The 16,882-nt window shown below is 38.3% G+C and overlaps 1 protein-coding gene across 2 annotated transcripts in view; it reads right to left on the bottom strand.

Annotated features, from left to right (window-relative positions):
• Positions 1–16,882, bottom strand: part of LOC127372206 (cadherin-22-like) — a 152,170-nt gene that overhangs the window by 55,277 nt on the left and 80,011 nt on the right. For both annotated transcript variants that reach the window (XM_051415696.1, XM_051415697.1), the window contains one exon: positions 7,592–7,886. In XM_051415696.1, the coding sequence (XP_051271656.1) occupies positions 7,592–7,886 (295 nt within the window). The remainder of the gene's footprint in view (positions 1–7,591; positions 7,887–16,882) is intronic.

Here is a 16,882-nt window from a genome sequence, read left to right as displayed (position 1 = left end):
ATTGTCACACACCTTTGAGTGGTAGTCTGCTTCAGTGGCTAAATTGTTTCAAATCCCAAAAACTCACTTAGTCAGTCTGTTCACATAAAGCCTGAAAAAAACAAATTGGTGGATGTCTTAGTATGCATGTTGTAACACGGTGTAATACTGATTTCAAATTGGAAAAGGCCTGTCTTTATTACTTCAATATTAGCTGGGCGTGTGGAGCATAAGCATTAGCTTGGGGTACCACTGTGTCAGTGCAAATAATGTCTCGGCAGTATGTGCGCTAGATATTGTGTCTAAAGGCTCAGTCTCTTCACTTCCTAACTGTTGAAGATGTCAAGTTATTTGACTATGTACTATTGTTGGACAGCATACTAGTTTGACATTATTTAAGCCTGTGGGTTTTTTTAAATTTTTGAGGCCTAGCTCAAAGCTACATAAATATTTAAACACTATGTCTGGGGAAAGCCAAAGGGAAAAGAGATGGACCGAATTCAAATATTAATGATGATGCTTTCCAAAACATTAACATTTCCTGAACATGTCATCCTACGTAAGCTACCTGGTAAGCACCATGGGAAAGCTGTTGTTCATATAGAAAGGTAAATTCAGAGCCCAGACTCTTATGATCACATCTATTAGTGCTATGACACACACACCTTTAAATAACCACCTGAACTACATAATGTGTCTATCCATATCCATCTGTCTCTAAGGTAACAAGACATTTATAATGCATATTATCATTGTACAAATATTAAATTATTTTAAGCTACATTAGTTTTTCAATCTTGATATCACTATTTTAAAAAACAAGGAGCAAATTTCAAGCCGATATTACTCTGGGAAAAGCATTACTAAGAGGAAAATAATACCACACTTGAGAGACATACAAAGAAGCATCTACAAGTAAGCTTTGCAGAAATTTAGAAGAAAACTAATTTGGAAAAAAAACAATAAACAAAAAAAACACGTAAAAAAAAAAACTTAGCTAAATTATATTAAAAATATAAAACTCTAAACATGAAAAAGATCCAAACATGTTAAACAGTAACAAACCTGAAAAATACATGGAAAATATAATTATATGAGGAAAAGACAAAAATATGAGTTATTACAGTAAAAAACAAACAAACTCAACAATCTGCAGGTATACCAACACAATCTCCTTTGGAAATAAGCAATTATTAAAAACAGATATGTTTTATTGTATACGTAATACCAATTATTTTAGGAAAATAAATACAGCAATATTAATATAGCCGTAATCAAGCACTACAAAGACCCTGTCTTGTAATCAATCGATTTATCATTCCCATTAAAGCAGACACCACTGAGCAGCCGCTATGCAGATGAAACACTGCTCTTTCTACAAAATCCATCCTTGTCATTAAAAGAAACCATCAGGCTGAGATCCATCATCTATACTTGACCTATCAAATGACCTATCCTCCACCTATACATATTATGCCATTAAATTACTCACATTCCATATACCATCTTGCCTACAGTGACACTTATTCGCACACACACCGACATATGCAAACCAAGACTTCAGGAAGTCACTGTGCTGGCCAAGAAATGATTCAAGTCCACAAAGTTATGTAGAAAGATATTGTTTTACTAGTGTCCTTTGTGTACAGCTTAACAAAAAAGAAGATAAAATGTGTTATAAGGGAGCTTTGAGGTGCTGGTATAGGCATTTTTTATTATTTTGTTTTACCTTTGGACAGAGCCAGTGCTATGTTTCCCCCTGTTTCCAGTGTTTATGCTAAGCTTTGCTACCCGATTGTTAGCTCTACTGCCATATTGTTCTACCTCCATAGTGTGTGTGTGTGTGTGTGTGTGTGTGTGTGTGTGTGTGTGTGTGGTGTGTGTGTGTGTGTGTGTGTGTGTATGTATATGTATTGATCTTCAATGCAAAAAAGTGAATCCACAGTCTCCCAAAAATGTCATGTTATGTTATTGAAAGGAAACAAAAATCTACCATTTTGTATGTTAATACATTATGTAACTTTAAGTGGTCTCAGTTAATGTTACTGAGACTTTCAGGATGAAACAGCTTTTTGCCAAAGATGAATTCGAGGTCTCTTATAATGGAAGGATGGGTGTTTTAAATGGACAGACCTGTGCCTCTAACATTACCTCGCAAATGGACATGAGACAACATTAGCTTTTAACATCACAGGTGATTTACATTAATGATGGCTACATTTTTTATTCAGAAAATACTGGGGATGATGAGCCATAAAGAGAAAGATGACCTGCTGGATCGTAAGTGAGCATCCATTAATCAAATAGACCTATAATACACAGTTTTTGATTTTAGAATACAATACATCTTTATCTTCTTTAAGCCTGAAAAACATGTAATAAATACAAGGCAACTAAAACTGCATTATTCTTCTATCAGATAAAACTGTTCTGTTTTCTTTCCACATATAATGTACGTACACCTATTCATAGAATGTGAATACATACAACTCTTACAATGCATCCAACCTAGAGAATATTTTTAAACAAAAGTCAGCTAAAGGACATGCCGCCATACCAAAACTTTTTGAATTGAACAGGTCAAATATTTAGTCCAACGCACTCTTCGAGCCATCTCAGAATCTCTCATCTGTTGCAGTGATATATAATGGATATTATGGTCCTGCATTACTATAAAAATGAATAATCTTTCAGTGTGTGATACTGTGCGTCATGTCTTCAGAATGGAGTTCAACATTTTCAGAGGTGCAAGTTTTTGCCCTACACAGTCACAGGCTAATAGTGGTGAGCAATTACTGTTGTTTGAGTTTTTTGATGTTTTAAAAGATAACAATTTAAGTCCACTATATCAGTAAAATATATGTAATGTATCTTCTCACATAGATACATTTGTTTAATTGGCCGGACAACAACCAGAGTCCTGTATGGGTCCAGAATCAACCTGTTACCTGCAATTATCTATAAGTCAAATCCAGACCTGACCCGACCCTTTAATATTAGATCTTATTAGAAAACATAATCCTAATAATCGTTTAGCTGAATCAGTCACAAACTGTTGCTACTCACTACGCTGCTGCAGTTGTGTTATTGGAAAAGTTTCTGTTAACTGGCGCAGCACCTGTCCTCCAGCTGCAGCTGTATGTTTCCTCAGAGAGGATGTGTGAGCTTGCGGCTTTCACAATCAAAGAAAATCCTGTAGCTGATTATGCCTGATTTAATTGATTTAAATGTCAAAACGCCTGCAGTCATTTCATTTCTGATTTCTCCAGAAAAAAACAACACATTTTCATCCTCCCCTACTGCCCACCCACATTTAATTTATTTTAACCTGTACCTGTACCCAACCCAGTGCAGGACATAACAACAGCCACATCCATCCATTCCCTAAACATGCTGATCATGCGTGCATCATAGTGTTTCCCCTCCATTCCCTTACATACCAATCTCAAAAAACTGTTTTTATATCAAATAAATCAAACAACTGAACCAGCTTAGTTAACTAAATCTTGTTCCAGCACTGTGTATTTTTTGTTTTTTTCAATTTGCTCAGCAATACCAGCTAAAAATATATCCTCCTGTTGATGGTGATAAGTGAGCCAGCAATCTGTCATTTGTCAGTGAAACTCTAAAACCTCTAGCCCACACTGTTGCCTTAGTTTGCTTTGGCTAAACTACATTTTACAAATTTTTAATCTAATAATGTATAATATATAAATTAAACACATATTTAAAGTAATCCCTGAGCAACATCTTCGAGTACATTTCTTTTTGGTTGTTTTCAGTTCAGGATGTCCTCTACCAAGACACTGTATTAAATCAAATTTTCACAGTCTTTATCATCATGCGTCAGAGGACACAGCTAGCGTTCTGCAGAACGACTCCATCCATGTTCCCTCTTCTGTCCCAACATAAAGACATGCACAGTTCTCAAAGCAACATTCAATCACCCATGCACTGCAAATTTGATTTAAGGCTGCAATTTCATTAGCTGCACATTTTCCAAAGGACAACACAGAGCTCAGGCTCTCACACTTCATCATCATCTTTGCCACTCCTATTTTATTTGCCCTCTCTTCTCCTTTTTAGAATTAACCAACCCTGAAAAACAAACAGGCTATATACACAAGTATTATTTTTGGTAGCAGACGCTGAGCAGGCAGACAGACAGACAGGAAGTCTCTGCATAAAGAGGGAAGGAGCAGGGGTGGAGGCTGTAAAGCTATGACAAAGACGTGCACTGGGAGACATGACAGGAGTGATAAGTAAAAATGAATATGCCTCAGGCAGCTGACTACTGATTACTTTCTTACTATTATGGCCTCACGTCTTCCAAGGCAGTTTGCTGTATGGTTGGCCGTAAAACAGCACAGTGAGCATATCACCAGTGTGGCTAATGCTTGCAACCTGCTTCCGTTACCGCATAAAACGCAACCCTGCATCAGATCACAGGAGCTGTGTCCAAACGAAAAAAAAAAAAAAAGTACTGATTCTAACCAGGTTTTAAATATATAGTGCATGCACAGAGGTAAAGTGAAGAAATCAAGTATACACTATTAATCCCCTTAATTTTAGTGGTGTTATCAGACACTGTCATCTGCACAAAAGAACTCACAGCTAGAACAAATTAAAACAAATTGTGGATGGTGTTGAGACAGCTCAAAGGACATTGCTTTTAAAGGACAAGGCTGGTGTTTTTATTATTTTCTTAATAAATACAGTAAAAAAGACTAAAATCCACAATGCATGTCTCTCAGTACTTTCTGACTCACCTTCTCTGTACTCAGTCCCAAGCCCATTTGTAACAATGCAATTCTTTCAAACAGTTGACAAAAATATTGTTTGATTCAAACGTGGTTAAGTAATTTCAGCTGGGCACTGCGGCCTTTAGAAAACTACCCAGACAGGAGGAAATATTAAATTTTTTAGGGTTTAGAGAACATCAAGACAATTTTGAAGACTAAAGTAACAATAATCACTTGCAAAATAATCTCAGTGCCAACACATAGATGAAAACTGTTCTGAACCTGTTTTTATTCTTGGGTATGGGGTAACCAGTCAGGGATGGATTTTAAATTTAGTAGTTGCTACATCCACCAAAAATGTTTACAATTTGATTAAAAATGATTTCTTTGCAAAAAAAACAATAACAAAACAACATAATAAGCCATTTAAAATTAGAAATAGAGTACTGTAAATGTAATTCTTATTTGCAATAATATAAGAAGATGTAGTATTTATCTGATTCCTGAATTATAGTGACAAGTGAGGTATCACTGAAACATTTGGTAATAATCCCTGGATGCACAACTATCTATCTGTGCCTCATTTCCTGTCCTCAAAGTGTCTGATGAAACGAAGGTGCAGCATCCCAAAATCTTTAGTAGCAACATCATTTATATTGGACATACAGTATATGCCCTGACAGGAATCTTAAACACCATGAATCATGCACATCTATCAATTTTGGATAACATAATGCAGCAACCTGCCATGCAGTGCAACTTTATTATAATGTATTAAGCATTTTCCCACTGTGAATATTTATGTAAGAGCAGAAAGCCCTAATTGATTTTGTGCTCCAAAGTTTGGACATATCATGTTTTGAAAGCATATAAGTTTAGATTGTGAGCTCAGACCCTGAACAAGTACAGTGTTAACTAATCTAGTAGTAAAAGTTGTGTGCATGTAGGTGACAGCCCCCTTGCCGATGGAGTGAATAGAATTACAGGACTGTACAGGCGCTAATATATGTGTGTCATATAATGTACACAAGTTATGCACATAGAGCTGTTCAGCTGCCAGGAAGACATGTGGCTCAGGAGGTCGGATTAGCTTCCACTAATTAGAAAGTTGGCGGTTTGATTCCTGGCTCCTCCTGCTTGTTGAAGTGTCCTTGAGCAAGTTACTATAAGTAACAATATGACCAGCCTTATCCTTTGATGATAAATTAAACTGGACAAGTGATATTCTCGACCTTTTTGAGCTGTGGCTCAAGCACGCTTTAGGAGGGAAATGTTCCGCAAAAACCCACAAGCTAGTGAGTGACATGGGGCAGCGGCACTGGTCTGTCCGGCACCTTTTTTTAAATTTTCACTCCCTTCAGTTATTGTCATTGTGCTTGTGACCTCATCACTGACATGCCAACAAATACTGCTGTCCTTAGCTGATGTTCAACAGGAGAGTAGCAGAAAGAAAAGAAACAGGGATAGGGTGGGAGAATGCTTGTCTAAGCAGTAGCTGTTACCTCATTAGGGCTAGTGCTCCACAATGATGTTTAAAACATGAACTGCACACTCATTTGGTGTGCAATTTGACTGAGGTGCGACAGGGTCGAACAAGGGGGAGCAGCCAAAGTGGAAGGGTCACGATCATTAAGATTACATTAACTAACATTAACTAAGCACGATCTCTATGGCTCCATTTCTTTCTTTCTTGAGGAGATAATAGCTCTCTTGCTTCCCAAGATGTTCCCTCTTTTTCTAAAAAGGCATTATTTCTATTCACTACTATTCAATCTCTCTTCTTTTTGCTACCCTTCAATTGCTCTATCCCTCTCTCTCTGCCTCTCTCTCTCTCTCTCATTCACGCATACACACATGCACACACACTGCATTCAGTTTTAGAGAGCACTGTAGGCAGAAATGCCCATAGTTTGGATCATGCTGAGGAAGCAGGAATTAATTCCAATCAGGCTTGAACAGGGAAGAGCCTCTCCATTTTGCACCACTCCTGGAGTCACTCAGACAAGAAGTACCCCCACCTCTACCGCATATGAACACAAACACACATCCGGTATGACACAACATTCTGAGAACACGTGCTATTGTGATAACGCTTGGCAGCCAAACACAATTTTGTTTATTACACATCAGCTGTGTCGTTGACATTAATACCATGCTAATGAAGCCCCTGACACCCTCATTCACCTGTCTTTTCCATTTAGCGGAGAATTTTAAGCAGCCATCCAAGGGGTGCCGCTAATACTGTTGCTCACAATAAAAACACGTTTGTCAGGATTAAAAGCATTGTGATTTCAATGTCAAAAGCCTCCATGAAAATGTAGTGTACCCTCACCATTATCTACTCTTCTTAAGCACCTCTTCTCTTTCCCCCTTATTCCCCCCTTCATCATTTGCCTAATAACAGTGTGTAAGAACACAGCCACCAAGCTCATCTGGGAGTAATGCAGTTCATCTCTCCATTCTTTATATGCATGCATGTCTCCTACCTTTTCCATCTCATTCCTAACTATGGGCCATATGTCTGACACAGTCTGTGTGGGGATCCTCCTCAAATGTCCATGTCACCATTCTACTTCCTTCTTATCCACAATGAATTCACTGACTCCACATCTATTTTCATCTAACATCTCCTGTCTGATTTTTCCTATTTCCGTCTCTACAATAGGGGAGAATTTTAGCATATTGCTCTTCTTGGCACTTTCTAGCTTCCCCTGAGCCTAGGACAAAGCATTACTTTACAGACCCGACTAATGCATCATGGAAATATCTGTAATATAACTGGTAATTCTGTACAGTACCTTTGGGCCATCTCTTTGCTCAAATTGGCTAGATGGTCCCTGTCTTACTGCACTACATGTTTCTTGCCTTACCTATGGGCGACAGCTCTGCCACACTGCCGATATAGGGACCCTCCAAGAACTTGGGTTCACTGTCGTTGATGTCCTGGACCTTGATGACAAACTCTGACTCTGGTTCAAGAGGGTCGTTGGACAGCCTATCCCGTGCCTGAGCCCGAAGCGTGTAAGAGGCCTTCTCTTCCCGGTCCAATCTCTCTGTGGCATGGATGTCTCCTGTTAGCTCATCGATGATGAAGATGGAGCCAGCCCCTTCTCCAGAGATAGTGTACTTGATGTTGCCCTCCCCTTCGTCAGAGTCTGTATGGATCTATAAATTGATACAAATAAAACATGAGGACAGTAAATTCATAAAAGGAGGCACCCCCCATATATTTAGTTCATTTATATATTTTTTTTTTTTTACAACAGCAAAGTAATGTAATGCCGCCTAGATTATGTTTTCTGTCAACATGATAAGGAACGTTTTTGCTTAGTCAAAGAATCCCTCACAAAAAATAAGTTTATTCAAGTGTGCTATTAATATACTTATTTTAAACGTATTAAAGTATTCTTTCAGATTTCTTTTAAGTACTTATCAGAGATATACTTGGGGGGGAAAAAAAGAAACTTCAGCAGCAACTAGGAACTTTCATTTTGTGTTGATTCTGGCGGCCCCTGTGGACAAAAGTGGTAGTGTTTCCACTGCCTCGTTTAGAACCGTATAGAAATATCCAATCTTCTTGCTGATGGTCTAGTTTATTTATGTAGGTCATACAAAGGCATCAATATTAAATTAAGTTAACAACTCCTCAAGTCTAAGTGTACTTAGCTTACACTGATAAAAAAGTATATTCGGCTGTGGGTTCAAGTCCCACCATATATATATATATATATATATATATATATATATATATATATATATATATATATATGGTTTTGTTGCCACACCTAAACAAACATAACACTCAGGTCTGGTCTCCAGTGTCCTGATTATGATGTTCAAGCACATAGCCACTGAGTTTAATGTTCTGAGGAGAGAATTCATTTTCAAATTGTTCACTTTAATATAATCCTTCCCTAACATATGACCACTTGTTCTCACATGACAAACATTCCACACTAAATACATTTACTATTCACATGACGACACCTGAGCCAACTCCATTCACTGATGAAGATTGTTGAAAGTTCAGAGAAACTAGTACAAGGACCTTTGAGTTGAGATTATAGTCACATGTTTCGCATTTCTATTTAGTTTCAACCACCGTGAATACTGATGGTTTGTGTAACTGATAGTTGTCAGAAAATGACATTCGGTCATCAGCCGTGACCAAAAGAAATTAGCAATATTTTTCCACCCATTTCCTTATCTCTTTCCCCAATAGCAATTGCAGCTTAAGGCCTTGTCAGAGCTCCCTATAGCCCAGCCATCATCGTTGTCATAGAAAAAAACGACACCACAGTTCTAGTGATGATTTACACCTTTTCTGCACATGGTGCCCTTCACAGGATGTGACGCCCAAACTAGGAGATCAAAGTCATTTCAAAGATTGTTAAGGTAGAGACACGGAGGTGCCGGGGCTGAAAAGTGAACTTAAAAGAGCCCTTATAAATCACAGCTATAGTTCCCCCCTAATGTGATTAGAAGACATTCCAGAGGCAGCAATAGGAGCAGCATCGGTCCCCCATCCCAACCTCCCCTTTGGCTCTTTAGTGAGCCCTAGACTCTCTCTCTCTCTCTCTCTCTCTCTCTCTCTCTCTCTCTCTCTTTCCCACTGTCTCTCGCTCACCTTCTATCTGGAATTATAATTCAGATCTGTCTATGCAGTGTAACTGTGGTTCAATCTACTGAACAGACCAGGGAAGAGGGGAAATCGCCCTGGCCTCCCTGGTTAATATTTTATAAAGGCTTAATTAAATACAGGCTTCTATCACCCTTGCGGGGGTTTTCATTAAGTATTTGTCGTAAAACTGCGGAATAATGCAAGCCTATGCCTTGATATTGCTTCCCTCATCCATTTCCCCTCCCTTTCCCTATCTGTCTGTTTTTGCCTTTTCTCACCATTCTGAATCATCCTGGAGACAAATACACGAACAGTCAGAGAAAATATACTACCGGATACTTTGGCATTATCAATATTTCAGTAATAATAAAAGAAGTTTCATTGGTCCAAACTGTGAGTTATCCAATAAAAATGTGCATAGTCATGCGCCACTGGCCAGACACTCTCTCTCTTACCCTCTCCCTGTATTTCTAAATTAGATTCTGCAGACAAGACTGTGAATGTGAAATGTTGTCATCATGTGTTAATTCAATTGCACAAACGCTGGCACCATGCATGCAACCTGCCTACTGTACATGTGCCGACCCAGCCACACACCCCTACCTATTGTGCGTGCTTAACACAAACACACACAAACCTACAAACACACACACACACACACACACACACACACACACACACACACACACACACATACATTGTGGGTTCATCATTTTGCTGGGATGATGCTATTTCTCCCCCCTCAGGCTGGATATACCCATCTGTCCGTCAGTCTATCCTCACTGGAGTGATTCAAGTTGGCAGCTTGAAAAACACACATACTACACTTAGCTAAGTTGTTCTCTGCAAACTATTGGAAAGGTCAGAGCCAGGACATCACTCGAATAACCAGGAGTCCTAATATGCTGACAAATTTACATGAGAAGAAAAAAATTAATTCTCCATTACCGCTGAGCGAGAATCATAGCTGCTTCATTGGCCAAATCTTGGAGCATCTTTCTGGGCTGGTTTTTAGATTATGCAGCTGTGTCCTCAGATAAATACAGTAACATGATGGTGATAAATTATAGTATCCCCCCTTTTTGCGTGACCAGGGATGATGTTTGGGCTTGGTGTATAAACAACAAAAACATACAAATACTGACCCACAAAAACATCATAAATGTTAAATTGATGTTTCCCACAAAATACACCTTTTGTTGATCAAACATTCTACCTGCAGGTGATACAAGTTTCCTCATAGAACAGCAGACATAGAACAGCAGCTTCAGTCAGCTTGAGTTCAGTCACTAACAATGGATTTCAGTAGTGATTATGGTACTTTTTCTTTCCCACAGTGAAAATGGGTCACCATTTGATAATGTTGTTATATGCTGAATCCAAACTGACCACTGCAGCTGATTTCAGTCTACAAGGAAACTACAGAACACTTCATAGCACTTCACAGCCACCTTTCAAAGCTGCAGAGAGAGAGTTTTTGAATTAGTTTGATTAATGAATTAGCTGGAGTTGGAGTATGACTTTGTCATGCATGCAGACTTAATGTATTTACATTTAAAGGCAGGAGCACACATCTTATTACAAATACAATGGAGTATGCATTCAGAAGAGTCAGTTTTGTTAGTTTTATTTTGTTGTTTTGTTAAAGAATACGCACATTTGAAGGTCCAGTGTGTATGTTCATGTTCAGGTATGCTTTCATTAGTGTATAATCACCGTAGTTCTTCTAATCTACAGATGCTGTGGATCACCTTTGAGTTTGCCATGTTTCTTCATAAAGCCTTTCGTGTTTTTTGTGAGTTTCGCTGCCACTGAAGTTTTTCCTACACACACCCTGTTCTCATTCCTAAGTCCTCAAATATCGACATTAGTGGTGTTCAGTTAGTTGCAATATGCAACTTCACCGCTATGTGCAACTAAATTCTACACACTGGTCCTTTAAACCAACCATAGAAACTGTTTAAGTTAAAGGAATAAGTAAGATTTGATTAAGTTTAGTACAAATAATTAACAAAGTATTTCTATGCCCGTCATGTGCACATTAAAAGAGTTATTGGTTGCAGGAATGACCTTCAGTATCCACATTAACTTGGCTGCTGACTGCTGAAGAGTATCAGTACAACTGAACTTTGTAGAGTAGTTTTGCACAGAACAATACATATTTCTACCTGTAAAGAGATTACTTCACTGTCAGTATGGAAAAAAACAATTATAACAACTAGTTACTATGTCAACATATGACATTGAAATATAGTAGAAACATATTGTAGATAAAATTGATCTGAACCTATCATTTAAAAAAAAATAAAACAACAAAAAAGAACTACTACTATTTGGCATCATAGCAGTTATGATTCATTGTCAGGCTTTAAGTTAAACTTTATGCAAGTAGTAGTTTGCAATGCCTTGGGGTTTACAGTGTAGGGCTGTGGGGTGACTCAGGAGAGAGTAAGGTTGTTGATGCCCTGTCAGGTTCACCTTTGGGTCATAACAAAGTGTCTAGCTGTCACTGTGGGCTATCCTGCTGAAGGGGATGACATATGACTCACATGCGGTGATGGAAAGTTTCCTTATTACAGTACGTGGTAGTCAGCTCTTTTGTGCATTTAGATTTATTAAAACACAAACTCAGACTAAATAGAGTAGTTGGTGATAATTTGGCGTTGGAAAGACATTTTTAGAAACGTAAAACATCTGGATTTGCAAATCCCACATGTTTGTGTGAAGTTGAATTTTAAAATGTTTCCAGGCTTCTAAGCACAAGTAAACGCACTATGTAATAACCAGCATCACATGACAGAAGAAAAAAAAATAGAATAGAATAGCGAGGCATTTGGGGAGCATGATTTTACATTTCCAGAGGAGATAGCGGGACGTGGGCTGCACTGAAACTCTGGTTTATTGAGGGTTTCAAAGCGGGAGCAAATTGGCTGTCTTATATTTAAGTCTGTGTAATCAGGAGTAGGCCTGCCACATTTCACTGCAGCTTGTCAAGCTCTCTGATCTTAACAGCTTCAAAGTGTTAACAAGGTGACTGTATCAGAGACAGCCTAGGTGGAGACAGCTATGGGGAAGGAATGGCACGGACCATGGGAGACAGAGCCATAGAAGAGAGTAAATGGCAGCATAGCGGAGGGGAAAAAGAAAGAGAAGAAAGTCAAAGGGATGAAATAAATCAAAATGAAGGGGCGATAGTGCTGGGATGGGGTGGGATGGGAGGAAGACCGAAGACAGAAGCTTAGACAGAAGATAGGGGATGGAAATACAGAAGAGAGAAAAGAGCAACATGACATTATAATAGCATTATTTAAAAATAATTTCAAAAGATAAGCATGCAGAGTAAATAAAAGGCTTTCTCGCTCTCCAAAGTCAGAAATGTGGCTCCTTAAAAAGCCATGTCTAACATCACTAAAGTCTATGTTTTTTTTCTTCAATCCTCCAATCTTAAGCTTCTTTTGTTCCTCTTTGATGACAGCCTTGTGATGTTGTTACAATTGGGCCCATTTGACTAATTATAGCTTGGATCATTACGACGAGGAGAATTGCTTTAACAGGCATAGCATGTGCATTTTTCTGTTGTCTGATTGACTGTGTCCATGGCCAAACACTTTAATCTCATTCATAAACTCACAACCTTAAAATTGTGCCACCCAAGACTACTCAAGTATTAGGTGGCACACACAGAGCTCTGTATTCAATTGTAAAATACAATGAAAACAAAAAAAATGAAACAGATGAAAACTTCCAACAGTTTTCCCCTATTTCACTTTTACTCTTTTACATATTTATTTGTTTTTACAAAAAAACTTTTGTGATAAGCAAACAAAACAGCAAATCGAAACCAACATACAGTAGTATACTTGTTTTTAAGAATAAGGCCTTCCTTTATATCCACTACATCAAACCTGCTTGTAGCCCAAACCAGAACCTCAAACTATGCCATAAATCAAGCTGATATTCTTCAGAAGGATGTGGACATTTTGGTGAACAAAAACGATGAGGCCATCTGTTTCATTTGGCTTCAAGTTGAAAACAGAGAGTTAAAAAGAGACAAAGACACACATTAGAAATGGACTCTACAAGCTCTTTTTTCGCTGTTCAGGCTGACTTAGAAGAAGGAAACCCATGCCAGATACATCCATAAAGATCAGAGAGTTGGAAGGATACAAAAAACCCAGTGACACTGCAACAAAATGTATAGTTCAAGGGCTTTGTATACAGAAATATAAACATGTGCAGATGCTACACAAATAGTCCAACTCCCTCCCTCTCTCACACACACACCCTCACAATGGATTTGTTTCTGACAGCTTTTGGCAAAACAGAGGAGAAAGAATCCCGACCAAGGAGAAGAAGAATGTGTCATTTTTGCCTTCTTTACTTCTTTTAACAATAGCCATTTAGGATTATCTGAGCTCAACAGCAACTTTGTCTCTTACAAGAGTACACTTCCCATGTGTTCTCAGTTCCCTTTTTTTTAAAACATAGTTGGCAAGTAAACAATATAGTTGTATCATCCACAAGGATTTACTATGCAAATGTACTGACCAAAGCAGCCAGTTTAATGTCATGTGAGTGACCATTTTTTTGGTAAATCTGATTTCATTAGCAGAGTAGTGGCAGCCACGGTGTGAGGCAAAGTGAGCTTGGCAAGTTTGCTGAGTTGGGGTAAAGTAATATGAAAAAAAGGAAGCTTGTTGTAATTAACCAGTACAGAGGTACACCGCTTGGCTTTAATCTGCTGCTGCTCAAATTAAAGTATTGGTACCAAAAATCCAGCCGAGTCCATCTGTGTGTGAGCGTATGAGAGAGAGTTGCACATAGGCAGACAGAAAATCATATCTACACTCACACACACCATTACTAGCACTGATAGCTCTGGCCACTGCCTCAGTCACATGAAGAGCAATAACTTTAGATAATTTTATTAATACAATCATCTTTCTTTGCCCTCCTGCTGTGTTACTCCCTTGAGCTCCCTTCAGCCCTTTTATATCAGTTCACTGCCTTCCATGTCACCCAGTCAACTAATGAATCACAAGTCACAGTATAAAGTCTATTCTTTCCCAGTCTCCCTTTGCAGCCTTTCCTCCTCCTTCGTTTCTTTCCTAGTGTATCACTCAGTTTCTCTCTGTTTATCTCTCTGTCCCCTAGCAGACACAGTACTGCCTGTCGGTCTGGTTGTTGGTCTTGCCAGCAGGGATGCAGCACAATCACAATGTCAGACAAATAATGTCCAAAGGATAATTATTCTGTAACACCCGACCCTGCTGCGGAGAACATCTCCATTCATTTGTAAGACGAGAGATCAATATATGCAGATGCAATATTAGCTGGTCAATTGCCATGTCTAAATGATTAGAAACAAGGGGATCACGTGATTGATGTGTGTGACTCACAAGTCTCATGCTGTCTGCATTAATATTCCGTCTTTTCATATCACGCCCTATGTAAGGCAATTGAATTGTACATGCTGTCCACTCTAATCAACTCACAGAGGTTCATTTGAGAAACAGCTGATGAATTGGATGTGAATGAGAAGAGGGGAAAAAAGAATGCAGAAATATTCCCAAATGTAGCAAACAAGATTTTATTTGACATATGTTCATTATGATTATTGCATTATAGTAAAATAACATTCAATCATCACATCTCTGGTGTCAAGAGATTGTTGTCAACATCATCGAGAAGGGCATTGCTAAGGTTGTCATCACTGTGTAATGCCACTGTTCGACAGAATTGTTCCAGGAACTAAACAAGGAATGGAGTGTAAAAACTCCATCATGCCTGCCTCCAAAGCAGAGCGGGTCCGCCCTATATGCACACTACGTCAACTGTGTAGGGCCCCATAAATTTGCAAGGTTTAGTTACAATTCTGTACTGCGAGATGGAAAGCATTGGATTGACATTGACTATTGATTAAATATTGAATTTAAATGTTGATTAGCTGAGCGTTTGGATGCATAGCTCTTAAAAAATAATAACCATCAAGTATTCAGTCAAGCCATAAAATAAACAGTACTTATATTTGAAAGTGTATAAAAGGAAATCTTGGGGAGCCAGTTAGAATGGACCTGGTGCAGCTATATTCTATTGTATAGACAAAGCTAATTGTATAATATAGTGAGGACTGAACTAATTATCAGGCAGCAGAACAAAATTTCAGTTTTTAGTTTTATTATTTTTGACATTGACATATGTTTAACATTTACATATGTTAATATTCGCTTAATATTCTATATAAAATATTCTATTAAAAAATATTGTATGTATATACTTCATTCTGTTCTGTACAGATCAACAAATTCTTAGACTTTAGACAGATGGGGCGAACTGTTTTAAAGGAGGGAGGATTATAGTGGGAGCACCGGGGTGTCAGGTGTGATGGCAATGGCAAATAGTTTACATGGTTTACAGGTCAGGTAGGAGGGCCAAAGAAGCTATGATCTGCTGAGTTTTTATGGTGTGTTATTTCTGCTTTTACCACAACGAAAACAATTGTTTTTCTCGTACTCTCTTGTTGCTTGAAGTCGTACGCCAGGAGACAGGTTTGACCAGTGAATTGTAAAATCCTGATATTTCCTGGGTGATCATAAAGTAATTCCTCCACAGGATCTTCCTTTAGAGCCAAGTTCCTCTGGTGGACAGGCAGGTAATAGAACTACTGTTTTCAATTTGATAGTTGTAGACTTCAGTCATTGTTTGACTTGTAAAGTTTTCTTTAGCTCATCGCAATTACGTATAACTCAATTGTTCGAATGGTTCACTTTTTGAAAACGTTTTAGATGAAGCAACAGCAGGAATTAGTGATTATTGCATTAAAATTAGCAACTGGACTTTTACAGGTTTCAGAGATTCTACAGCATCACAAAGCAGAGTGGATGAGAGATTCCTATCGTTAGATAACAACAAGAACATGAAACATAGGAGTGAAACAAAACTCAAATCCACAGAAATTCCTACGTTGCACAGGAGTTACAAAACTACTGACAGCTGAAGACACTCTTCAGTTGCATGAGGTCATAGTTGTGGCATGCCAGGGATTGCCAAATTGGTATTACAAAAAAGTGACTGTATTGTTGAGGAAATGCACTGTATATATATTTGGACAATGTAATGGAGACACAGCAGTGTGTTCAGAGCTTTAAATTTTAATGGCTAATGTCTTTGCAGTGGCAAATAGTTTTACTGCTTGTTTACTAGTGTGATCTATCACTAGTAAACAAGCAGTAGCTTGTACTACTTGTACCTTTCAGAGGTAGTTCTTTGCAGAAAACCACTGGGACTTTATCTTTTATTGTTCTCAAACCCATTATGTCAGGGTCTTGACCTCAAGGGCTATGTTTCTTCATGCAGGTGCAAACCTGGCAATGCTATAAAATTAACTATAGTGCAATTATTGTTGAGTCCCAGTATTTAGTTTTTTTATGCTAGTGACTGTTTAGTAATTCAATGGCTTCAAATAGGTTAGGGTTACTGCTGAGGTGGGTGGAGTGATTCCGCTGAAGCTGTGTTTAGCGATCTTCAGGTCATGCAGTCA

The sequence above is a fragment of the Dicentrarchus labrax genome, unplaced genomic scaffold (assembly GCF_905237075.1).
Source record: "Dicentrarchus labrax unplaced genomic scaffold, dlabrax2021, whole genome shotgun sequence".
NCBI lineage: Eukaryota > Metazoa > Chordata > Actinopteri > Moronidae > Dicentrarchus > Dicentrarchus labrax.
This window is presented reverse-complemented; position numbering and strand designations above follow the sequence as displayed.